Source organism: Cibotium barometz, chromosome 20 (assembly GCF_041138505.1).
Source record: "Cibotium barometz isolate CiBa-2024 chromosome 20, ASM4113850v1, whole genome shotgun sequence".
NCBI lineage: Eukaryota > Viridiplantae > Streptophyta > Polypodiopsida > Cyatheales > Cibotiaceae > Cibotium > Cibotium barometz.
The window spans coordinates 25,987,580-26,013,569 of record NC_141065.1 but is presented as its reverse complement, the minus strand read 5'-3'; the positions used below and the strand labels follow the sequence as shown (position 1 = coordinate 26,013,569).

Here is a 25,990-nt window from a genome sequence, read left to right as displayed (position 1 = left end):
CTGCTGAGCCGCAGACCGCTAGAAGGATCTCATGCCGAGTAAAGACGCCCATCCACTGTGGAGGTGGAGGGTCCTGTACTGGGGTCCGCCACTACCGGGGGATGGTCGCCTCAATGTCCTGCCTCATCAACTCTCTGCCCCTCATCCCGCTGAGTCTCCTCTCCTGAGCCTCTAGAGGCAGCTGCTGAAAACATATCCAGTCGTCTAGGGACTGGGCTGGGCCGGAGCTCAACGGGCCCCACGACACGTGAGACCGAGATCCAACCATATGACCACTGGGAAGTCAGATCAAGGGGTTCCAGATCAATGGCTGCCTCAGGCGCTCCTCATCGGTGCCCGGGGGAGTCTGGAAGAGTGACGGCCTCAGATGCGCCCAGGCCCTCAGAAGGCTAGCTGCAAAACGCTCCTCGAAGCCAAGGCCCACTCCTCTGGATCGCTGCTCTGTAAAGATCCACCTGATGCTGGGGGTCCAGGGGCCGCTAAGAGAAGGAGTGCGGCTGAGAATCCTGGAAACAAGAAACTCCTTCCACGGCTCAGCGCCTGGTAGGAGGCCACGAACCACCAACTTGCCAAGCAAAGCTCGGCTTTGGCAAATAGGATCAACAATGCCCAGGCCGCCTCTCTCCCTCGGCTGAGTGATCACAGCCCATGCCACCTTGGCCCTGGCGGGCCGCCCGTCGCCACCGGACCAAAGAAAGTTCCTGATGAGCCTCTGCACCTGGCCAATGCACGCCCGAGAGAGAAGGCCCAGCAAGAAGTGATGTACCACATGGTAGCAAGCAGAACCTGGTTGGCCACAACCACTCGGCCAGCCAGAGATAAACGAGCGGTACTCCAATACAGAAGCTTCTTCCGAATGCTCAGAAGAAGGGGAGCTATCTGCTGCTCCGGAGATATGTCAATGCCCACATAGCATCCCAAATAGCGCACTGTAGTGCCGGGGGGCAGCCACAGTGCCGGGGGGCAGCCACTGAAAACCATCAACTGGCCTCCAAGTCGGGGGGGGGGCACAGAACTGACCCACAACCCACACGACTTGTGCCAGTTGATCAAAGCGCCCGAAGCTCTGCAAAACCTGTCCATGGCTGAGGCGAAGCGGCGGAGGTTCTCCTCTCCTCCCTGAAGATAGACAGCAGTGTCATCCGCAAACTCCGAGTCTAGGAGCTCCGCAAACCTGTATCCTGTGCCGTCAAAAAAGTGCTCATGGCCTCCGCCACAAAAAGAAAAAGAAAGGGCGCCAAGGGGCACCCCTGCCGCACCGAGCGCGAGAGCTGGAACCTCTCTCCGTGCACGCCCTGTATCAGCACCTGGCTATGAGCCGATGTGTAGAGTGCAGAGACCCCACAGATCCACTGAGGGGGGAAGCCCATCCTCTCCATAGTGCCTTCCAAGAAGGCCTAGTCCACCCGATCATATGCCTTCTCGAAGTCGAGAAGGAGCACTGCCAGATCCTCCTGCCGAAATCTAGCCAAAGCCGTAGCCTTCCAGAAAGAGAAGATGTTATCCAGGATGCTCCTATCCTGGATGAAGCCTGTCTGCGTGGAGTGGATGATGTCCGAAAGGTGAGGCTGAAGCCGCCTGCTGATCGCCTTAGCTAGGACCTTGTAGGCTGTGCCTAGCAAGGTGATTGGTCTCCATTGTCTAATCTCCAGTCTGTCTCCTCCCTCTTTGGGGATCAAGTGAATCAACCCCTCTGCCATGCTGTCCGGCATGTCTCCCGACTCCATAATCTCCTGGAATGCCAATCTGAAACCCCTATGCAAGAGACCCCAGTACCTTTGGAAGAAAGCCACTGAGAGACCGTCCTCTCCTGGGCATTTGCCCCGAGGAAGTGCCTGAAGAGCCTCCTCCAGTTCCGTATTCGAGAAGGGGGAGAGAAGGGAGTGCTGCAAATGGGCCGGCACAACCGGTCTCGTGAAGCTCCAGACTGCCTCCCGAGCCTCTCTCACCCTGTCATCTGTTGGCTCAGCAGAGAGTAGATCCCTGTAAAAATCTGTGGCTATCGCCCGAACCCTGGGGGGATCCACCACAACCTGGCCATCAGCCTGCCGAAGACGCCTGAGACCCTCTCGTCTGAAGCGAGGCCCTGTCGCCTCAAAGAAATCTCGAGTCACTCTGTCTCCAGCCTGTGTTTAAAAAGAAGCCCGAGCATGGAATCGGAACTCCACCCTCCTCTCCTCGATGGATCTGATCTCTGTGCGAGCTGACTCCATCTGCTTTGAAATCCAAGGGCTCGTAGGATCCCTCTCCTGGAGTCTCTGAAGGGACGCTAGACTCCTCCACAGGCTCCTCTCCTGCTCTCTGAAGGCCTCCAGACGGTCCAGGGCAGCCTGTCTGAGCATCCTACTGATCTCCTGCAAGCCCCTGGCAAGATCGCTGGCTGTCGATCCTCTCCTGAACTGCAGCTCCTGCCAGACCTGCTCAACTCTGGTCGCAATCTCGGGCTCCTCTATGAGACAATCTGGAATCCGGACGCTCTGGCCTCGCTCTCCTCTCGTAGGGTCCTCGATCTGGAGAAGCACTGGAAAGTGGTCTGAAAACGAGGAGCCTGCAAGTATGCCCACAGTGCCACCTCTATCACAAGCCCACTCATCAATGTAAAACCTGTCGATGCGGGAAAGGTTAACTCCTGTGGCCCGTCTATCCGAGCGCGAGAAAGATAAACTCCCCTGCAACCTGCCAAACTCCGAGAGAGTCCACGGATCCTGGCCTCTCACCTGCAGCACTAGTTCCTCCCAGGCAGCGAGCTTCGGCCCATGAATGGTCTCCTGGCTGCCCGTCTATCCGAGCGCGAGAAAGATAAACTCCCCTGCAACCTGCCCACAGTGCCACCTCTATCACAAGTCCACTCATCAATGTAAAACTTGTCGATGCGGGAAAGGTTAACTCCTGTGGCCCGTCTATCCGAGCGCGAGAAAGATAAACTCCCCTGCAACCTGCCAAACTCCGAGAGAGTCCACGGATCTTGGCCTCTCACCTGCAGCACTAGTTCCTCCCAGGCAGCGAGCTCCGGCCCATGAATGGTCTCCTGGCTGCCCCCCATCCTGTCCTCTGCATCCTCCAGCATGTTGCAATCCCCCCCTAGGCACCAATGGTCTGCCATGGGGAGGGACTGCCTAATGGTGCTCCAGAACTCGGCTCTCCCGGTCGCCCCATTAGGGGCGTAGAAGTTGAGGAAGCCAATGCGGTCTTCCCCAACCCGAAGGTTGATCCACTGCGCTCGACCCTGGACCAGAGTGCCAGAATCCACAACCTCGGATAGAAGCTGCTCGCTGACTGAGATGCATACTCCACCCTGGTTCCCCTGGGAGCCATATGCCGGTGACCAAAAAGTGTGACTCCTGCCTGGCAAGATCTTCCCGCAGGTGCGGGTACGCCCGGCAGAAAGGTGGTGTTCCTGGATCAAAAGGATATCTATGGGTCCTCCAACGAGAGCCCTCTGGATCTCTTGGCGAAGTCTGCCCCGACCAATGTAGCAGCGATGTCCACCGAGACCCTGGATGTTCCATGAGAGGATCCTCATGGATGAGCTATGGCAAGTGAAGCAGCCGCCATTGGCTCACCCCTCTCAGCTGGCCCGGATGATCTGCCCTCCACTCTGTGAGTCTTGGGCGCCGGCTTGGAGGGAGAATAGTCACTGTCTGTCCGGGTGCGGAGTCTCTCCAAAAAGAGGGTGACCTGTCTCTGTGTCTAGCCCCACTCCGCCTTCGCCCTGTCCAGGGCATAGGCGTGAGACCAATCCTCTGCATATATGTATCTAAAGGTAGGCTGCACCCTCAGGGCGGCATGGAGGAGAATCAGTAGCACCGCCTCAACTGAGGTGTGGACCGGATCCGCCCGCCAATCTCCTATACCAAACAAGCTCATGCGGGCTGAGTGTAATCGGGTCTGCAATAGGTCTGTGAGCCCCAAGTCACTGAAGTGGTGAGAAAACTCTAGTATCTGATCATGCAAAACTTCCTCTACAGAGTTGCAATCCCATGCTGTGTCTGGGGCAACACTGAGAGGAAAGGAGAAGGCCACCATGCTGCTCACCACTGAAGGAGAACGAGAGGGATGGCACACCACGCAAACTCGCAAGGGCGCGACTAGTGTCTTTAACGGGCCAGCATCCAGCTGGAGGCACCTGAAAAAACCGTAATGCACTGGGAGCCCCATCACTCGCGGGGGCCCCCCAGGGGAGGTTGGATGGTAGTAGCCACGTCCCAAAAAATCGATGCTGACGATCTTGGTAGGCATGCCAACGAGGCTGCCTTGCAAAAGGTCGCGAAGCTCTCTCCGCATCGGACGGCTACCCACTATCTTGCAGACCAAGGAGGAGGCCTCAAGAGCGGATACTGTGGAAACAAACAACTGATGATATGCAGCTGTGAACTCCAGACGGAGACCGGAATCGGCAGGGGTAGTCGGAGCGGCTTCCATGGAGTCCTCCAGAGGGAAAAGGCCAGAAACCGGGGTCACCAACGGGAGGGACACAGCCCTACGAGGAAACGGAGAGGCGGAAGGTTAGAGGATAGCGGGGGGGGGGGGGGGGGGGGGGAGCTGAGGCGGGGGAGCTAGCGGTGGGGGGAGGGGCGAGACGGAAGGGGAGGAGAGGGAGAAGGCGGGGGGGGTAGAGATGGCGGGGGAGAGAAGCGAGGCGGAGGAGAAGGCGTGGGGGGTAGAGATGGCGGGGGAAGGAAGCGAGGAAGGAGGCGGGGGGGGGGGAGAAATGGCGGGGGAGGAAACGAGGAAGGAGGTGGAGGAGGAGAAGGCGGGGGGGGGGAGAGAAGGCGGGGGAGGGATCGAGGAAGGAGGCGGGGGAGGATGTGAGGCAGAAGGCGGGGGAGGATGCGAGGCAGAAGGCGGGGGAGAGATGGCGAGGAAGGGTGCGAGGAAGGAGGCGGGGGAGAGGACGGAGGAGAAGGCGGGGGACAGGCGGGGGGGAGAGGGACGCGACGGCGAGAAGCAGCGGGAGGGGGAGAGGCGGAGCTCGCAGGAGCAGATCTCAGATAGGGATGGCCTCCCCAGCGGGAGCTATTCTTGAGAGTATGTATCCTCAAATCACCGTCTCTTTTTGCATGGCACATTGTCTCAATAATCTTTTGAAAGATATTGGGAAATTGTCATGGATTGAATCGATGATTGATGATGCATGTGCAATTGTGACCTTCATCAACAATCACACATACCTTCGATCCGAGTTTGGGAAGAGGTCCACAAAGGTCCTTCTCAAGTACTCGGACACTCGCTTTGCATACAACTTTCTTATGTTGCATCGCTTGAAGGATTGTCAGGGTGCCGTGTGGCAACTATTCATCAGTGATGAGTTTTGCTCATCTTTTGCACGTACACAGGTAGGGATTTCATGCAAGAAAAAGGTCGTCGATGCTGATTTTTGGGAGGACCTCAAGCACACTGACGCCATGGTGCATCCCATTGTCCACTTGCTCAGGATTGTTGATGCTATGTAGCCATGCATCGGCAAAGTATATGAAGCCATGGACCACATGATAGAGAGTCTTGAGAAGCTTGAGCCAGACGTAGATAGATATGAGGAGATCCACTCGCTTTGTGTGGCGAGATGGAGCTCATATTCCTCTCCTTTACATGCAGCTGCTTTTATGGTGGACCCAGAATTTCAGGGAAAAGGGCAGGAGGGTGATAAAGAGGTGAGCAACGGTTGGAGACTCATCTTGGATCGCCTCACGCCGGATGCAGAAATTAGGCGCAAAATTAGAGACCAGCTCTCTAATTACAGGGCATTTCAAGGCTCATATGGATGTGCAGATGCGCAGCAGGACAGATTCAAGGTTGGTGCAGCATTATGGTGGGAGGACTTCGGATCAGATGGACAAGAGCTACAACAGTTGGCGATCCGGATCTTGAGCCAGTCCGTTAGCTCTTCTTGCCTAGAGCAATTATGGTACTCCTACAGTCACATTTCATCAAAGAAAAGAAATCGGCTTGGGGTGGAAAGAGCTAATGATCTTGTCTTCATTAGCGCAAACTTGCGCATGCTTGGCAAGAGTGCAAGATGCAATGCCGATACTTTTACACAGTGGGAGATGGAACAAGAGGAGGCAGCTACAACTATTGCACAGGAGGGTGGGACAGATGGTTCTCATCATGAGCCTTCATCGGATGACACAAACCCCATCCACACTTCACGCACTCATGATCATGAGGCTAGCACCTCTCTTATTGGGAGCGCAGAGTATGGGAGCGAGTGACTTATATTTTGTATCGCCTAGGCCCGCGAGTGACTTATATTTTGTGTCGCCTAGGCCCCAACATCTTTTGAGTATATCTATTTAATGTTATCAACTTTAAAGTCTTTCTTTTCCGACTTTGCAAGTCTTGACTCTTGACTCTTGCACCTCGTAGCGTAATTTAATTTTAAATGTAATGTGTATCATGATTCATAACTTTTGGAGTTAGAAAGCTTGTTGTTATTGATTGATTAATCTTGATTCTTTACTCCTCTAAAATTAACAATTTTGAGTGCCGTCCCCACTCCCCATCCCCGTTCCCTATCTTGAGCCGTCCTCGTCCCCGTCCCCGTCCCCTGGTAACTATGCACATAGTGCACTTAGTACATTAAAAGTACTAAGTGTACTATGTACTATAACTTATGGGCTTGTACACACTATAAGGGTGGGCATAATGCCTTTACCCCAACATTCTCTTCTGCATTGCGCCTAAGGGCCGTTCTGCTCTGTTCGTGGGCCATACATAACAGTGCTGCCGCTCTCTGAACATGCCACATCAGCAGTCATTTATAGGGCTTTTCCAAAAATTAGATGAAACTGTTTGATAATCCTGTTCACAATATTCTCAGCATTGCTTCTTAATGGCACTATCAACATCTGCAATTGATAGATTCTTTGGCATCGGAAACCAATATGTAGCTCTTGTTGATGTGGGAGGGAGTATGGGAAAAATAGTCTCAGGAGATGACAAAAGATGGAGGAGATACAGAACCAGACAAGAAAAAGGTCTGGCAGCAACGCAATGAGAGAGCCATTGCCCTGATCGGCCTAAGTATTACAGATTCCTTGGTGCATCACATAGATTTCAAATCCAAAGTAAAACAAATTTGGGCAAAAATGGAAGGTATCTTAGGTGACAAAATCATTAACTCTAAGGTTTTCATGAAGCTCAAGTCTAATGATCTTAAAATGAATGAAAATAAAGCGTTAAGTGATCACTTGGCCAAGTTTGGGTCAATAGTCCAACAACTTGCTAGCCTTAAATGTGAACCTGAGGATGAAGACAAGGTGGCTGTACTCATTAAGAGAATGCGAGGGTCACTCAATTTGAGTAGACTCTAGAAATCCTCCATGTGGCGGCTACAAGCTTTGAAGACCTAGTGGCTTTGCTTCTTGAGAAGGATAGAAGAAACAACAAAGAACAACAAGGTATCACTAGATTATGACAAAGGGTTTGGAGCAACACAGAAATGGAGGAGTAATAAAAAGATTCAATGCAGGTATTGCACAAGGATGGGGCACACGGAGTCCAACTGCTTAAAAAAGCTGGAAATAGGGCAAGAAAATCAAGTAAATCTCACAGCTGAAGATGAGGAGGTACCAAGTGAAGAAGCTGCAGCAACAACCCAAGGTTCTCCCTCAATAAGGAAGACTATGACTGGGCATTCTAGTTGTTTTTTTTATGTGTGTGTCAATTAGGGTTCTTGGCCCAAGATGGCTCCCGAAAAAGATTGTAAAAAGTGTGTTTGTGTGCCTTGATGCTATAAAAGGCTTCTTGATATCTTTTATTCTTGTTTGGAGCTAGGAGGTGACGAAGAGTTCGCCTTGCTGCTTTGGCTACTTTTTGATTGGAGAATTAGCATGGCATGGAAGGTGCACATGGCAGCTGGCTAGATCATTCCCTTGTTGGATGTGATGGAGTTATAAGGTAGCTACTTCCGTTGCGTGTTGGGTCTCACCACCTTCGCTCTTTGAAGGGGGGTTTGTTGGATATTCAGAGTCCCATGTGTGTGTGAAACAACCCTTAGATGACTTAGTGTGTTTGTGTGTGAACAATCTCTTATAGCCGCTTTTATGTATGAATGTAATAAGCGGTGATGTCATAGGCCTTGCCATGTGACATTACCTGAGTTTGTGTGTCTTTATCAAAGACAAGGCTTCTAACTCCATCACATGGTGTGTCATAGCCGACTCATCATGCACACCTCCCGTGTCATGATAGCCCTCCAATCACATAATACAATCGAGGTAGCAAGGCCATCACTTTAGTCACCCGTTGGCTCCTATTTGGGATAAGGATAACACAAAGTCTTTTATAACTAAAGGCACACACAAACATAAGTACAATTAGATTTTAGAGGGACTACCCAGGGTAGAGAATCCTTATTGACTTTCACCCACATAGAAGTAGCTAGAATGCCCAGTCATAGTCTTCCTCATTGAGGGAGACTTGGGCTATTTGCAGCGGTTATTTCTTCATCTTCAGTTGGCACCTCCTCATCTCATCAGCTATGAGATTAGCATGATGCTTTTCTTGATCTTTTTCCAACTTTTTGAAGCAGTTGAAGGCAAAAGGGGTGTTAGGGTTAGGGTTTGGAGATGCTGCAAACAGGCGTGGAGAGCAACAGAGAGAGAACACGACTTTTGTGTATTCAGCTTGATAAAAAAGTGAAGTACAATAGCCACATAATAGTGACCTAAAGAGATGTGTTCACATGTCCGGCCATAAAATGTGCCGGGTGGACCAAAACACCTATAAACTGAATACAAGTGAAACTAGCTAAACTGGGGGAAAAAACCTCCACTAACTGAAGTAAAAAGTGCCCCAGTAATCTACTGATGATCACTAGCACTCCTGTGGGTGCATACACAGCATAAAACCCAACAAACCCCCCTGGAGTGATATGTGATTACTGTACATCATCCACCAAAAGGAAACAAATTCAAAGCACTACGGAATGCTTCGAATTTCGGACGTGGTAATGCCTTGGTGAAGATGTCTGTCACATTCTGATCTGTAGGACAGTAGATCAGACTGATATCTCCTGCCTGGAGTCTCTCCCGAACAAAATGATAGTGAATCTCAATGTGTTTCGTGCGAGCATGAAACACAGGATTCCTGGCCACAGCAATGGCACTCTGACTATCAGTATAGATAGGTGTAGGCTCCTCCACTGAAATATCCATATCAGTCATGAGACGACGTAGCCAAACACACTCAACAGTAGTAGTGTAGGCTGCTCTGTGCTCTGCCTCACAAGACGAAGTGGCCACTGTGGTATGTTTCTTGCTTAGCCAAGAAATGCATGAAGAGCCAAGAAAGAAACAATTTCCACTAGTGGAATGTCTGGTATCAAAATCACTAGCCCAATCTGAATCACTGTAAGCGTATAATTGCATGTCACCCCCCTCAGGATAAAGCAATCCAAGAGACAAGGTACCCTGCAAATAATGGAATACACACTTCACAGCTTGCCAATGTGACAACCGCGAGCTGTGCATGAATCTGCTCAACTGAGAGACTGCATACTGAATATCTGGCCTTGTATTACACAAGTAAATAAGGCACCCAACAGCCTGAGCATATGTAGTGGCATCAAAGGAAATACTGTCATCTTGTAGTGACAGTTTCATCCGAGGCTCCATAGGAGTACTTAATAGGCTTGCAATCGTGAAATTTAAACTTCTCCAGAAGTTTAGCAACATACCGTGATTGCAACAACCCAATGCCTCTGTTATCCTGCACAAACTGTATGCCCAAATAGTAATGTACAAGCCCCAAGTCAGACATGTCAAATGTCTGTTGCAGTATCTCTTTAAAAGCTGCAATTTTGTCATCATTTGATCCCATGAGCAAGAGATCATCCACATAAAGACTGATGACCAGCAGATCTGTCTCTTCTTTCTTTACATACAGAGTGGCTTCTGATGGACTGTTCACAAATCCCTGAGTGAGTAGGAAAGCATCTATTTTTGCATACCAAGCTCGTGGAGCTTGTTTCAAATCATACAAGGCCTTTTTCAGCTTGCATACTTTCCCCTCATGACCATGTTCTGCAAAACCCATGGGCTGAAATACATAAACTTCCTCCTCGAGGTCCCCATGTAGGAATGCAGTCTTTATGTCCAACTGATGAACAACCCAACCACGGTGTGCAGCCAATGCAATGACACACCTAAGTGTCGACATACGGGATGTAGGAGCAAATGTCTCCTCATAATCAATGCCCTTCGTCTGTGCATAGCCCTTTGCAACTAGACGGGCTTTGTACCTGTCAATGGATCCATCTGCATGTCTTTTCAACTTATAGACCCATTTAGTACCAATTGCTTTCTTGCCTTTGGGCAGATCAACCAAATCCCATGTTTGATTCCTTTTAATAGAATCAAGCTCATCCTGCATGGCTTTGTTCCAATGCACATTATCTCGTGCATCCACAAATGAATCAGGCTCATCATCATCCTGTAAACTGGCTGCCATAACCAGATTCAAATCCATGATGTGTGCATGCTCATTGGTCCTTGTCTCCCTACGAGTACGACCAGCAGGAGGACCCTCTAAATGGCTGTCCTGTAATGTCCTCAAATACCATCTAGGTATGTGTCTGACCTGTGGTGCCTGCTGCCCCATATTTGGTTCAGCTTCTGGCTCATTTTGCTGCTGAATTTCTGCACAACCTACAGCATTTGCTGGCTGTCCTGTACCCTCATGAGTTGGATCACCAACTGTGGAATGAAACTCCATAGGTAGTAGACCTTCAAACACATCATTTTCAGCCTGATTTGCCTCATAACCAGCCATGGATATTTCTGATTTTTCATCAAAAATCACATCCCGACTAGTGAATATCTTCCTGGATAGTGGGTCATATAACCGGTAGCCCTTGCTCTCACGGCTATACCCAACAAAAATGCATTTTGTGGCTTTATCATCCAGCTTCCTCCTCAACTCTTTGGGTATGTGTGCATATGCAAGACACCCAAAGATACGAAAATGTGATACAGAAGGCTTGCGGCCATGCCAAGCCTCGAAAGGAGTAATGGAAACCAATGCCTTTGTGGGACATCGATTCAAAATATGACAAGCACACATAACAGCTTCCACCCAAAAGATATGTGGTAGCCTCTTTGCCTTTAGCATACATCTGGCCATCTCCATGAGTGACCGATTCTTCTTTTCTGCAACCCCATTCTGCTGTGGAGTGTAAGAAGTAGTATACTGATGTTTTATACCTCTACTCCCAAGAAAGGAATTCAGCATGTGTGACATATATTCCCCCCCTCAGTCAGAACGGAGAGTCTTGACCTTGCATCCTGACTTTGTCTCAGCAAGTGCTACAAAGGCCAAAAATGCATCATATACCTGTGATTTCTGTGTCAAAGGATAGACCCAGCATATACGAGAGAAGTCATCAATAAATGTTGCAAAATAGAAGTAACCACCTAATGACTTCGTCTGCATGGGACCACATAGATCACTGTGTATAAGCTGCAACTTTACAGTTGCTCTTAGAGCCTGATCACGTGGGAAGGAAAACCTATGCATTTTTCCCAAAATACATCCTTTACAAATGTGATCTGGAGGCTTCTCCATGAGAGGTAGATCTGTAAACATGTTATGTCGCTGCATAAGCATAAGACTACCAAAATTTACATGCCCCATGCGAGCATGCCATAACTCCGCATCAACCATAGCTGGAGTAAGAGTGAATGCATTATAAGCAGACTGATCCACTGGCTGAAATGCATCCAACTGATAAAGTCCATGACATAATGTACCAATAAGCATCAAGGTCAAGGCATTAGCTTTGTCTCTGACCATGCATTTATCATCATCAAAGTGGACTTGCATACCACAATGTGCTAAAGAAGAAATGGACAACAAATTCTTCTTTATCCCTGGTACATATAAGGCATCTGTAAGGCGGAGAATGGAGCCATCAATGGCTGTGAGCTGAATCTCCCCAATGCCACGAACTGGATATGAAGCATTGTTGGCACACTGAATAGTTCTGCCAACAGGGGCAGGGCCAACATGACTAAACAAATCCCTGCGAGATGTGATATGCTTTGAGGCACCACTATCAAAATACCAAGTACATGCATGCTCTGTCATACTGAGTGCCTGTGAAGACCAAGAGGCATCATAGCTGCATGTATAAAAACAGTAATCCCTGTCCTCAACAAAAGAAGCAGTCTCTGGAGGAGCTTTAGAAGCATCATTAACAGACATCCCAGCTTCCTTTGCCTTTTCTTTGGCAATCCTCTTTCTACATTCAGTGATGTAGTGACCTGGCTTCTTACAGTAATGACATTTGCCCTTCTTCTTGGGCTGTCCATCACCTTTCTTGGTATCCTGTGAAGAACCACCATCACCTGAATTCTGATTTGAACTCTTTGGCTGAGTTTTTCCTTTCCCCTTTTGACCTGTAGTAAATGCTTGTTCAGCATTTGTGTTCATATTCATATTCTTCCTCATTTGCTCTTCTTGTAGCAAGAGAACAACAAGTTCCTGATACTTGAGGGGTTCAACAGCATTCCTCATGCTGAGGTTCAAAGAGGTATGAAAAGCCAAGTAAGATCTTGGCAAAGAGTGCAAGATGGTGGACACAAGCTGTGTCTCAGGAATAATCTCCTCCACATTGATGAGTTGCTCTCTCAAATCCTGCAGCTTGTTTAAGTGGCTAGATATATCATCTCCTTCATTCATTTTCTGATTTTCCAGCTCTCTTTTCAAAAATGAGATCCTAGCCTCATTACGAGCAGCATACATCTGCTCCAAAGTCACCCATGCATTCTGTGAAGAGCCAGCTGAACGAATATGAGGTATAATAGACCTCTGTACTGACAATGCAATGAGTGACAAAGCTTGTGCATCGCTGGCATCCCATGTCTTTTGAGCATTTGTTCTTTGAACAGGCAATGGCTGCCCTGGAGCCTGTACCTGTTGTCCTACCCCCTTGGGGAGGAGTCTCTGGAGCCAATGGACCTGGACGTGGTTCATCACCACTAACAAAATCCCAAAGACCTTTTGCCACAAGCACATTTTTCAGCATAAAACTCCACAAGGAGTAGTTCGTGCCGTCCAATTTGTCTTCCTTAGACAAATACGTGAATACATCACTCTGCTGTTGATTTGCCATTATGCCAACGCACAATGTTGTACCTGTGTATCAAAAAACCCAATCGCAAGAACCCTGAAAACAACTGTACTCCACTGAATACAGTTCACCCAAATATGCCTGCACTCTCAATCCTCTGAATGTGCAGCTCAATGCACCAATGAGTAGAGCAGCAAATGGCGTACACAATGCCAAAATGCCCAAATTTACTGCACGCAAAAGTGTGCAAAAAACCTGTAGACTTCTTTGCTAGAAAGTCTGCCTGTAGTGCCTGTATATTTTCACAGAGAAAATAGTATTGCCCAAAAACAGAATTTTTAATGCTTACCACAGATTGACTGAGTAGATTGTGGTACTTATGCAGGTACAGTCCACCAAAAGAGCAAGTACAGTTGACTGTACTGTGCAGGTACAGTCGACTTGTACTGTAGTAGATACTTTGCAGGTACTGTGAAGGTACACTGCAGGCAGGTACAGTACGGGTTCACTGCAGGTACACTGCAGGCAGGTACCACGGGTACAGAAGCAGTCGACTTAATGCAGTCGACTAGTACAGTTCGAAGCCGGTTGACGTGCGCTGACAGATACAGTCGGCGCTGACTCTACGGAGCAGGTACGGACGCTGATAGGTGCAGTCGGCGCTGACTGTACGGGCTGTACGGATTGCTTCAGTACTCCTGCTCTGACGGCAGCGAGCAGGTACAGCAGCTGCAAGCGAACAAGTACAGTCGGCAGCTGTACGGTTTGCAGACGGCGCACGGGTTGTACGGAGACAGAATGTGGCAGTGTACGGGCAGGGCAAGGGCAAGTCTTCAAAGCTCTGATACCAAATGAAGGCAAAAGGGGTGTTAGGGTTAGGGTTTGGAGATGCTGCAAACAGGCGTGGAGAGCAACAGAGAGAGAACACGACTTTTGTGTATTCAGCTTGATAAAAAAGTGAAGTACAATAGCCACATAATAGTGACCTAAAGAGATGTGTTCACATGTTCGGCCATAAAATGTGCCGGGTGGACCAAAACACCTATAAACTGAATATAAGTGAAACCGAGGAAGTGATAGCTCAAGAGTTGCACATGCAACCGAGGGATGCAACATGTGCGTACTGAGAATGCATATGGAAAAAATGTAACTATCCCACATGTCTTGGTATCCCACAAGTGGTTGAACAAGAGTACATGTCTAAGAGGATGAACCCTCACACAATTAGAGAGGAACCATCTGCGACTTTACGCGTGGTAGGTGTACCTTATGTAGCCCATGAAGAATGCGATATTTATGGTAGTGGTCAAAATGTATGTCAAATGTCATTGCCGGATAGAAATGTACATGTATAACACATCCGACATGGGCTGTAATTTTCAAGTATTCCACGTATCTCTCATGCTACTTAGGCCCTCGAGTGTGCTCGTGATGGAGAAGTTATGGGTGAGAATGCACCAGTGTATGTTGAGGGGCTAGCCATGCCTCATGCTTATAGGACACATGTTTCTATGCCCAATAAATCCCCTTTTGTTCCCAAAATGATGCCAGTCCACAGGGGTTGTCCCAAGGGACATACACACATGAAAACATGTGGAGGTGGAGACTAATGCATCAAAGTCTCGTGGCTTTAAAGCCGGAGACAAATCTGTTAAGTTTGATACTTATCATGGGGAATATGATGCGTCACTTGCTTTTATTGCCCAGTTTGATATTGCTTTTAGTGATGAGGATTTCACTCACAAATCCATGATCCGACATGTAAGCATGTCCATGAAAGCTATTACTTCTTATTGGTGGCTTACTAAAAAGCTCTCCCCAAATCCCGTTAGATCATGGGAAGAGTTTAAGTAGAGATTTAATGCCCAGTTCTTGCCTCCCAATGCATTAAATGAGATAACAATGAAGTGGGATTGGGTGAAACACAATAAAGGGAAAAGGGTGAATGTATGCATATGCGTGTAAGTTTTGGAAAGTGCTTTTGGAGGTGTCTCCATTTATGCATGTTCTAGAGGCGGAAAGGAAGAGAAGGTTTCAATAGGGATTACAACCCGTGTACAAAGTGGAACTACAAATGTATCTTGGTCACACCTTGCAACAACTGATCGCAACTGCCATTGCCACTGAGCAATTGACTAATACTTACCACTTGCCACATGCCACATAACCATGTCAACAGACAGTTTCACACACACTGTTCACAGGTGGGCGTCCCCTTAAGCGGAACTACACATTGGTCAAGCAAGTATGAAAACAGCATGCAAATTCAATTTGCAGGCAAGCACATAAAGATGCTATGCAATGCAATATTGGTATGGATAATCTCCATTCATGAGACTATACCAAAATAGACGTGTTCCAAGCAAGTACACGAGATACCAGACCTAGTGGAACACCAATCCTCCAGGCATTTTCGGGCATGTACACATGGGCACGAGTCCCAGCGGTAGAAAGCTAAATCCACACTACCACATGACTGGCATCAATCCCTGCATAACAACCATGGACACTAGTCCAATGTATATACATAATGAGAAAGCAAGGGTGGACCAGTTGGGTGGTGAAATGGTGACATCCCCCCCCCCCGGGCGGCTTCTAAACACTTTTCTGCAACTGAAAAGCATCCAAATACGTTTGAAGCAAGTGTGGGCAATCTCTAAAAAACTCTTCATCTATCCATTGAGCATCAATGGGAGGATAGTTCTTAAACTTCACAAGGTAACACCTAACAAGTTTGCCTTCAGCAAGCTTGCGTTCCTTGTGATACACAATCTGTTCTGGCTGCAAAATCTCCTCGAGCTTATCCACTTCTGGTGGATCCTCAATGACCGGTTCATTGGGCTGTGGGCCTACATACTTGCGAAGGAGACTAAGATGAAAAGCATTGTTTATATGCCAATGACTAGACAATACCAGCCTGAAAGCCACTCCATTGATCTTCTTGATCACTCAAAAAGGCCCATAGTACTTGGCTGCAAGTTTAGGGTATGCACCCTCTTTGCTAGGCCTCTTTCCAAGTCTTTCTTTCTTGAATTTCAGCAATACCCAATCATTCTCTTTGACATCAAATTGCCTTCTATGCTTATCGATAGTCTTTTTATCTTTGTTTTGTGACCTGGCAATGGCTGCCCGCACTTGAGCAAAGACAATATCCAAGTCTCTTACATACTTATCAACTGCAAATATCTCATCTTTTGTGCAAAGGCTAGGTGGCAAAACCACCTAACCACAAATAATCTCAAACGGGGCCTTTCCCATGGATGCATGCACTTTGTTGTTATATGCAAGGTGTAAGTACTTCTCCCAAGAAGACTTTTGATCCGCCACATACCATTTCAAGAGGGCCAACACGACTGAATTTGTAGCCTCACTTTGCCCATCCATTTGAGGGTGATAAACTGATGAGAAGTCCAATTTGGTACCCATATTCTCAAACAAGGTCCGCCAAAAGAGACTTATAGTCATGGGATCTCTATCTCCTACAATGGACTTCGGCATTTCATGATGTTTCGACACTAATTCTGTATTAGCGGACATGCAGATTTTACATTGTGAATTCTTCGTCGGAGTTGCGGCCAGTTGATATTGTGCTTATTCTTTCTATCTTTAGTGGTGTATTTTCCCTATCAACTACTTATTTGCTGTACTAATTCTTTCTATTTACTACTTCTCTTAGTGCTAGGCTCAGTAATGCTTGCTTTAGCCTTTTCATCGGGGGTTTTCTTAGGCTTAGATTCTTTATCCTTCTTACCCCTTGAACTGGAGCTATTACTGCCGTCCTCCTTAGCATCTTTGGAAAATGCATTACCTTTCCCTGGCTGTGCAGCAGATTGCTGCTGTTGGGGTTTGGTACTGGACTGGGATGATTGCTTGGGCTTGCCTCCGTTCATCTTCATTTTTTCATTTTGAGCGAGAGTCAAAGCCCGGTCATATGTACTGGGTTCAAAGTTATGAACTGTGAACCGGATGTTGGGATCTAATCCATGAATGAATTGATCCATCTTGGCCTGCCCAGATAGCCCTAACTGCTATGCTAAAGTGATAACCTTTTCGGAAAACTGAAGCACTGGAGACCCGTTCTGTCTGAGTCCATAGAACACATAATAGCAATATTAAAATCATGTCCGAAAATAAATAGGCGAGAATTCCGTGGAAGATATGCTAGACAAAGGCACAAGAGCTAATTGTGTCTCAATCACCAATATCAATGAGATAATCATATGCCAATGAAAATCACGAACTAGGTGCTAAGACACACTTAAATAAGTGCCATGCACAAGAAACTAGTGTGTCGCACAGAAACATGTGCTATGCACACAAACTGGTGCCATTCAAAAGTACAAACCATGGTGACAGAAAAGCTGGTTTTCCATAGTTCTGGCAATCCTTTCTCCCAATCCCAACAGTTCCCATGTTCTCCCATACAATCCCAACTCTGATCAATAAGCATGGTGTGGAAACAATGAAACACTCACTCCATAATCGCAACACGAATCCACGTGTATGGTGGAGTGTTCATTGAATTGCCCTCTCACAATCCCAACATGAATCCACATGCATGGTGAGATGAACAATGAACCTCTTGGCCTCTGTATGGGGAGATAGTGATTCTAATATGGCATAAAGGTTAATAAATCCATGTCCCAAATAAATGGGCGAGACAAAACAGTCCCATAAGTCGAGATATCATAATCCATGTCCCAAGTAAATGGGCGAGACAAAATAAGTCTCCTGCTAACAAGGCATCGGTCCACATGACCCTTGGCATAGGCATAAGTCCAGTGCCAACCAGGCATCATGTCCACTTTACCACTTGCACTCCGTGTTGGTACTCTGACCACACACCTTGGATGAGAGGTGGGCTCAAGTAACAAGATAAAACAATCACTCGCAGGCATAGATAACCTGGTGTTCCATAAGCATTTTTGCTACACATAGTTTATAGGCATTTCGGCCACCAACTCACACTACCCTCTTAAGTGCCCATGTTCCCTTCCATCTGCTCTCTATTGTTCCACCCAGATATGGTAGAAACAATCTTCAAGAGAGTACGTAGGACAAGAGAACACTACACACGGTATGTTGTGCTCGACACTACCCTCTGAAGTGCCCATGTTCCCTTCCATCTGCTCTCTATTGTTCCATCCACACCACATGGTAGAAACAATCTTCAAGAGAGCACGTAGGACAAGAGAACACTACACAGGGTATGCGAACCATGAGTTTCATAAGTCCAGTGCATCCCAAATAAAGGGAGCTAAAAAGAATAATCCATAAACCTGAGGTAGATCCAAATCCCTAGAAAAGAAGTCCAGGAATCCATAGACCTGTATACCATACCTCTTACCACATACTGTTAACCACACACCTTGGAGTAGAGGTGGACTTTATCCATAAAAGCATCATATCCATGAGATATCCAAAGATTTCTTCTTTATAAACTCGGACAAATTCGTCCATAGAAATTGCTTGTGAAGCCCAATATCTATATAAATCTCGTCCAAGAAAGAAATCTCCATAGATATAATCCATCCCAATAAAGGGAGCCATAAACAATGTTTCCCCGAAACCATCTCAAGGCAAACAACACCACCTTTCTCCTTGCATGGCTATACAAGGATTAGTGAACATCAAAAATACTTCATAGTAAATAGCCAAAGCACCAACTTTGCAAACTCAAAGTATACTTAGCTTTTCTTTGCCAGGTTGGTCATGAAGCCAAAAGAAATATCTCATCACCATATCCTTAAGATATCGTGAGATATATCTCCGTATAGCTTGTCTATAAGCTTGATAATATAATCCACAATATCCATATGGAAAGAGTGCTAAACGTGTGCTCATAAAGCCAACTCAATACTTCCAAGATAAATTCTGTGAATTCGTAAATCCTTAGACCAACAAGCTGTCTACTGCTCATGCTCTTGCTTCATAAGCTATGAAGCGGCTGGCCATGCTTAATAGCAATGATGGTAAGTGTAGTCTCCACTTAAGATCTTTTCTCTTCCTTATTGATAGAAGGAAGCCTCCTTCCAAGAAAGCCTATGCTCTGATACCAATGAAACTCGCGGCGGGTGCCCGGGGGACTAGGGCCTTTGACACACTTGTTGATACCATCAATGTATATTAAAACATTTAAACATGGCCACAACCTTAACACATATCCATCATCGTTTTGCATGAAACATAAAAGCTGGACAAAACGTCCACAAATGTTGAAAATGGAGCTTGCACATGTGACACCGCATAGAGGCCGGAATGCCCCCCCCCCGAGTATTTTATTATCCAAGGAGAATAATATCATGTACAAGCTTTGAGGGCCTTACTCTCCCCACGGGAGATGCCGGATTATCCATATACAAATGTCATAACACAGCCCAACACGAGGCAACCGAGCCGGAACACAAGTTGTAGAAATGCCGAGCCAACAACGTAATCCATATACCTCCGTGTGGGTACTGATTCTTTCCCAAAAACCACGGGTCTACATGCAATAGAGCTCGTACAACAAGTACAACTCTCCATTCAGCCGGTATAGTAAGTACAATGGCTGGTACAGTCGGTACAGTGGTTGGTACAGCAGGTACGGTGGCTGGCACAGCTGGTACGGTGGTTGGTACAGCAGGTATAGTAAGTACAAATGTTGGTACAACATGTACAGTGACTAGTACAGCAGGTACTGTGGCTGCTACTGCAAGTACAGAAGCTGGTACAGTGGATACAATGGGTGGTACAACAAGTACAGAAGCTGGTACAATCGGTACAATGGGTGGTACAGCAAGTACAGAAGCTGGTATTGCCGGTACAAGGACTGGTACAACAAGTACAGTGGCTAGAAATCGTAATAAATGATTAAATATCCTTGCCTTTAGTATTTCTTCGCGACGATGGAAGCCTCCAAAACAGTCCCCAACAGCCGGTATTCTTCATGCGCAGCCTTCAAGATAGAGAGAAAGAGAGTAGCCATCATTAGGGCTACCTGTAACGGTGGTAGAGGCTAGTGTACACCAAGAGAGCCTCTATTAATGAAGAGAGAGGGCTCCAATTTATAGATTTGGGCCTCCCATGAGCTAAAAAGGCAAGAGAAGGCTACAATGACAAGTGGAGAGCCACACAATAGCTGAAGTGACGAGTCTGGGGCCACTTGTCTCACTTTGATCTAGATCTACTTTCTTGCCACATGTCCCAATCTAAGAGATGGGTCCTTCCATAAACTTTATCTCTAAAAATATCCCAACTGGTAGACATTCTGTCATAGGCACTTTGCCAACTCTTGGTATCTGCTCAATTCGAGATGTAATGACGCGAACAGAATTTCCATCGGAGTCGGGCCAAAAATAGCAACTCTCTTAAATTTTAGGAGTGTGGTCCTTTGTATTCTAGGATAATCCCCCATTCCCAAAGCTTGTACTTTCCAAATATTTAGACTCCTGGAGTCCACCAGACCCCTTTCATACTGGAAAATGTCCAGGTTGGTGACACCCAACCGTAGGTTCGGCACCTCGAACCATCCCGGAGCCTAAGGTTAGATTGTTGTGAGCCTGCCAGTCACCGATGACTCCAATCTAGCATTCCATACCACCAAGGGACAGCCACCCCCGTTGTCAGTTCCATGACCATGAGATCTTGCACGCTCTGTAGTAGCCTGAGGGTACGGTGTGGCTCCTTGATCTTGTGTCTAATAAGTGACCCTAGGTCCCTTATATAGTAATAACCCTGCTATAAGTGGCTTGCTTTTATTTATAAGCTTTCTTGCTTTATTTATAACCTTTTAGCCATTATTAGCCCTAGGCTATTATTTATAAGCTCTTAGCCAATCGAGACCTCTTCGTGCTAGCGACCTTAGCCCACTTGGGAACCCTCCATGTCCCCATGCCCTTGGTTTAGTTCTTCTTAACCCTAATCTTGGGTTAACACACGTGTCCCTAGCCCTCACTCTTGGCCGTTTGGGATGTAACACATACCATCCGTTTTGAGGTTGTGAGACAAGAGGGGGCTCGGTTTGGAGCGAATGGTATAGGAAAAACATGCGTATGTGGAGCATGAATGGTGGTGGTGAGCTACGAGGTGAGGACTTATAGAGGCAAAGAGAGATCAAGAGTGGTTGTGTGGCGAGCGAGCAAGCTTGTGTGTGTGTGTGTGAGAGAGAGAGAGAATGCAAGGTATATTAACGTCCACAAAAGACACGAAGGGAATATGAGACCATGAATAGTACGATGATGCCATGGGTATACAAGGCCGTGGAAAAACAAAAAAAGAACATGAAAACTGAAATCTGAAAACTGAAACACGATTCTATAAGCCTCCTGATGGCAGATGTGGCTATGGTGAGGGCATGCCATGTTGTCGGCGGAGAGAGAGAGAGAGAGAGAGATTAAGCGTCTACTAAAGACCCAATGGGCCTATGAGACCAAAGTGATACAAAAATGTCCATGGCATATCTCATCATGGAACGGAAAGTAAAATAGAAACAAAACAAAGCTATGTCACTGGGGTGATACAAAATTATCTATGGAAATCCCATCATGCAATACGAGGAACATGGAACATGAGATGAGCATCAGCCCCCATTAGATGGTACACCACTCTCCAAAATATCAAGCATGTGGCTAATGACTCATAAGTATGCCCGAGAGGTAAGGTAGCTCGATGGTGGTGGAGCATGTCTTGGATCTGGAGCTGATGAGGGGATTGTGGCCGACGTCGGGGGGATTGGGGGTGTCAGGCACGTTGGACCGAGGTAACTCCTTTTGGGCGAGGTGGGTCCGGAGCAGCTTGAGGTGCCACAGGATCCACTGTATGGGTGTCCTCCTCTTGGGTTTGGATGAAGCTGGTGATGGTTGGCTGGCAAGGGAGGGGTCGGGGTGGTTGGGGCTGAGGTGAGAGAGAGAGAGAGAGAGTTACACTGTATGGGTGTCCTCCTCCTCTTGGGTTTGGACGAAGCTGGTGATGGTTGGCTGGCAAGGGAGGGGTCTAGGTGGTTGGGGCCGAGATGAGAGAGAGAGAGAGAGAGAGAGTTCTATTAACATCTACATAAGACCCAAAGGGAGAGAGAGAGAGAGAGAGAGAGAGAGTGTGTGTTGTATTAACGTATACATAAGACCCAAAGGGTCTATGAGACCAAAAAATTGTGTTATGAAATTTCCATAAAGTACTGTCATTGAAATTGAAAAATAACAAAATTAGTTGCCTAGACAATGATAATCACACGAGTACTAGAGGTAGCTCGTGACTCCAAAAAGAAACATCTAAATCATTGATACAAGGTATCATCCAAAATAGAGCAAGGGGGAATATAATTAGCGTCAGGGCTGCATCTATGACGTCATATAAGCTCTCTATGTCCACTGCGTGTGGAGGGGCATCCCTACGTCTCCGAAGATTCTTTGAATCTGGAGCAGCCGCGTGGAGGGTCATTTTGGGCCAGGTGGCTGTGCATGTCTGGTGCGCTGCAACAAGTGTGCTCTATCCACGATGACTCCTGGGAGACGTAGTTGCTCAGGTGCCACCTGTGGGCTGTGGTCTGCTTGGGAGGATTATTGGCTGCCCTTCTGTGTCACAAGAAAGAATCTTGTGATGGATGGCTAGGATATAAAGATTAGGAGAAGAGGATAAAAGCGTTGAAGCCAATGCATCACTTTGCTCAAGAGAAGACAAGGCAAAGGTGTATGTCTGCGTAGCTCCATCAAGTATAGCGGGTTTATGAAATTGATAGCTGTGGATAATGGACCCGATTCCTTGGAGAGATTTTAAATGTGTACTATGACTATTACCAGAGAGAGAGAGAGAGAGAGAGAGAGAGAGAGAGAGAGTGTGTGTGTGCGTGTGTGAGAGAGAGAGTGAGTGAGTGAGTTTCCTTTTTTCTGCTTTACAGTTGCGCACATTTGACGAAATTAAGGCGTGAGAAAATTGGTAAGTTGGTTTCTTTTGTTTTGCACATCTTAAAGTTGTGCCACAGGTTGTCAGCACTCTTCGCATGGATTTTGTGTGGGGCTGTAGAACTCAGGCATATTGACACACTAGTCAAGGCTCGAGACAACATCTTATGGTTGTGTAGTTACAGGACTGATGCATGGTTGGGTGTTTTGGCTCTGATCGCAGGTGACCTATGTGTAGATGATGCATGGGAATTCCAGGACTTAGCAGATACTTACTTCAATCTCTACAAGAAACCACCACTTCAACTGTAAATACTCCCATTTGGGAAAGGAGTCCTATAACCACCACTTGCTTCTATGGACCTTCTAGGGAAAGCAAAAGATTACCTTGAATAATAAGTGTCTGCATATTGGTCTTGGAAGCACCCACACATGGTCTTTGCATGTCGGTCTCGAAGGACCCACCCAAAGAAATTACTCCACGTGGGCGTACGCGCACGCACGCACGCACACACGCACGCACGCACGCGCGCGTGCTCCTCTCCCTATGGGAATGTGCCCATCATGTGTTTTCTATTTGGGAGCATTCCTTATCAATCTTTTGTTTAGATTTTGTGTATTGTTGCAATCCAAGTGATTGCTTTTTTCCATTTTGGAGAATGGTTCCATGTGAGGGGCTACACCCATTCTGGGGAAATCTTAGGAACTCCACAAGATTTCCAGCAGCTGTTGTTGTTGCCGAGGAAAATTCCAGCAAGCTCAATTGTTGCTGGGCTGTGCCTTGTTGGCCAGTACTTCATAAAGTTCTCGAAATGCTAGTGGTGGTAGCACAGGAGGCGAAGAAGATGACACAACACACACACACAGCTGATTTCTTTTTCTTTTCACAAAGAAATATCAAAGCAGCAGCTGTTTTTATGCCCACATTTGAAACACTGTACACAAATGCAGCGCTTTTTGGGTAAAAGGCTTGTGAAAGTACATTGCATTTCTTTGATGTTCTCATCACGTAGCTGTCGGGAAGGGTGCCCCCAAGAGCTTTTGTACATCAAATTGGCAGCCTCTTAGCGACACTCAACCTTGTTTTCTTCCATCTTGGTTATGGCTGGATAAGGTTGGCAACAAGAGATGGACTGAAGTCAGTGTCTATGGGTAGAAAATGCTGATAAATTGAAAATGGGTAGACAGGGTTGATCATTCATGTATAAGCAATCAACAGTTGAATCTTTTTCATCAGGCTTTTTTAAGTTTCTCAATGTCGAATGACAGGTGGGTTTGTTCTCTCTCTCTCTCTCTCTCTCTCTCTCTCTCCATCCATTGATCATCTTACAACACTGCTAGATTTGATTAATGAAAGCTAGATGGGTTTGCTCGCTCTCTCTCTCTCTCTCTCTCTCCATCCATTGATCATTTTAGAACATTGCTAGATTTGATTAATGAAAGCATATGTCAATGAACAAAGAACAACTTATGGCTTATGGTTAAGTTTGAAGCCTGTGTTTAGGAACAAAGAGTCTAATTTGCCATTTATTGGTTTTTTTTTTCTCTCATGGCTTTGTCAAATGAGGAGCGGGATATTAGAAAATAAGTACAAGAGTATATATTAGCTCATCCTTCTCACCTTAAGGGACGTACCTCTACTACCTGAGTTAGAGTAAAACACATAGCTTTCTATGTTTAAGGCTTTCAAAGTTTTTTTTTGAAGGTTAACTAAAGGTTCCTCCCAGAAAGAACAAGTTGTTGCTACCAAGGATAACGTTGATGGGCAGTTGCCCGTGGAAGATGAGCATGATGCTCCATCTCAAGTACTGTGACCCATAAAGTTTGGCCAATGTGTGGCCAATCATAAGGGTCTTGTAATTGTTGGGGTCCATGGGATCTTGGATGGGTGTGATGACACAGTTGTCCATGTGGCTCTTCTAAGGGGGTATGGGGTGTTTTCTCACCACTTCTATCCATTCTTTCTCTACTTCTTGCTAACCACTACAGTCCACCCTTTCTCCATCTCCTACAATCAAATCTTATCAATTAATGAACTCATTTTTTCACTTCTTGTGTACACCTATTAATAAATTATTGGACGCAATGGTGCGTAGTTTTTTTTTTTTTGGCCCCATGAGATTGCGGAGGACTTTCTTATCAAATTCTTTCAAGATAGTTATGACCTCGTTGCTCATGTGCAGAGTGTCGCAGTGATGCCGAGGGATATTAACTCCCTTTTGCTTGTTAGATTTCAATATTACAAGACTCTTGAGCCTATGCATCTTTCGGATATGAAGATGAAAGACATTCTTGAAATCCCTCCTTTGAGGAAAAAAGTTCAGGTCACATATGCGATAGATGTCACTCATTCTCATGGCACACGTCTCAATTCACAGGCTAGAGGTAACTAAGCTAGGGATCAAGATCTCCAAGATAGGGATCAGGTGCTGGAAGAGAGGCAGAGGAGGGATGTTGCTATTGAAGATGCATGTCAGGTGATTCATCATAATAATGTTGAATCACTTCGTATCTTGGGTCTCTCCTTTTATGTCAAAACTTTCGATACAAAACACTCCACAATTATTTCCTTTCAACATAGAAGGAGATTCGGATTCTATCGGATCTGCATAAGGAGGTCAGCGATAAAGTTTTGCTGGTTGCTCTCTAAGGTTTGCTAAATCCTTTTCATCATCTTGATTCTAAAGTATTTTGTTTGCTTAAAGTGACTTATATATTGTATTTTTTCTATGCAGCTTGGTTTTATCAAATCTCCCATTATCAGAGGTTCAAGAGAAAGTTTATATTGTAGATTCTCGCCTTTCGGCTGTTTTGACTTCACACAGTAGACTTTTCTCGTGGATGTATGCCCGTGGTTTAGCTCCATTAATTTTGACGTAGCTCAGCTCTCCTGCTAATGGCATATTATCATAGTAAGTTATATGCAACCTTAGTATAGTGATATTGATTTTTTTATGTCTTTTTACCTTCCCTTACTTCTCATATTTTATGTCTTTATATACTTTGTAGTTCGCATTGGAGTTTAATCGCTTACGATACG

At 46.5% G+C, this 25,990-nt stretch overlaps 1 protein-coding gene across 1 annotated transcript in view; it reads left to right on the top strand.

Annotated features, from left to right (window-relative positions):
- Nucleotides 1–24,218, top strand: part of LOC147627712 (Pseudouridine synthase family protein) — a 104,450-nt gene extending 80,232 nt beyond the window's left edge. Inside the window, exons 8-9 of the mRNA XM_086814664.1 lie at nucleotides 22,947–22,984; nucleotides 23,174–24,218. Coding sequence (XP_086670790.1) covers nucleotides 22,947–22,984; nucleotides 23,174–23,262 — 127 coding nt within the window. The 3' untranslated portion in view covers nucleotides 23,263–24,218. The remainder of the gene's footprint in view (nucleotides 1–22,946; nucleotides 22,985–23,173) is intronic.
- Nucleotides 24,219–25,990: the final 1,772 nt, after the last annotated feature.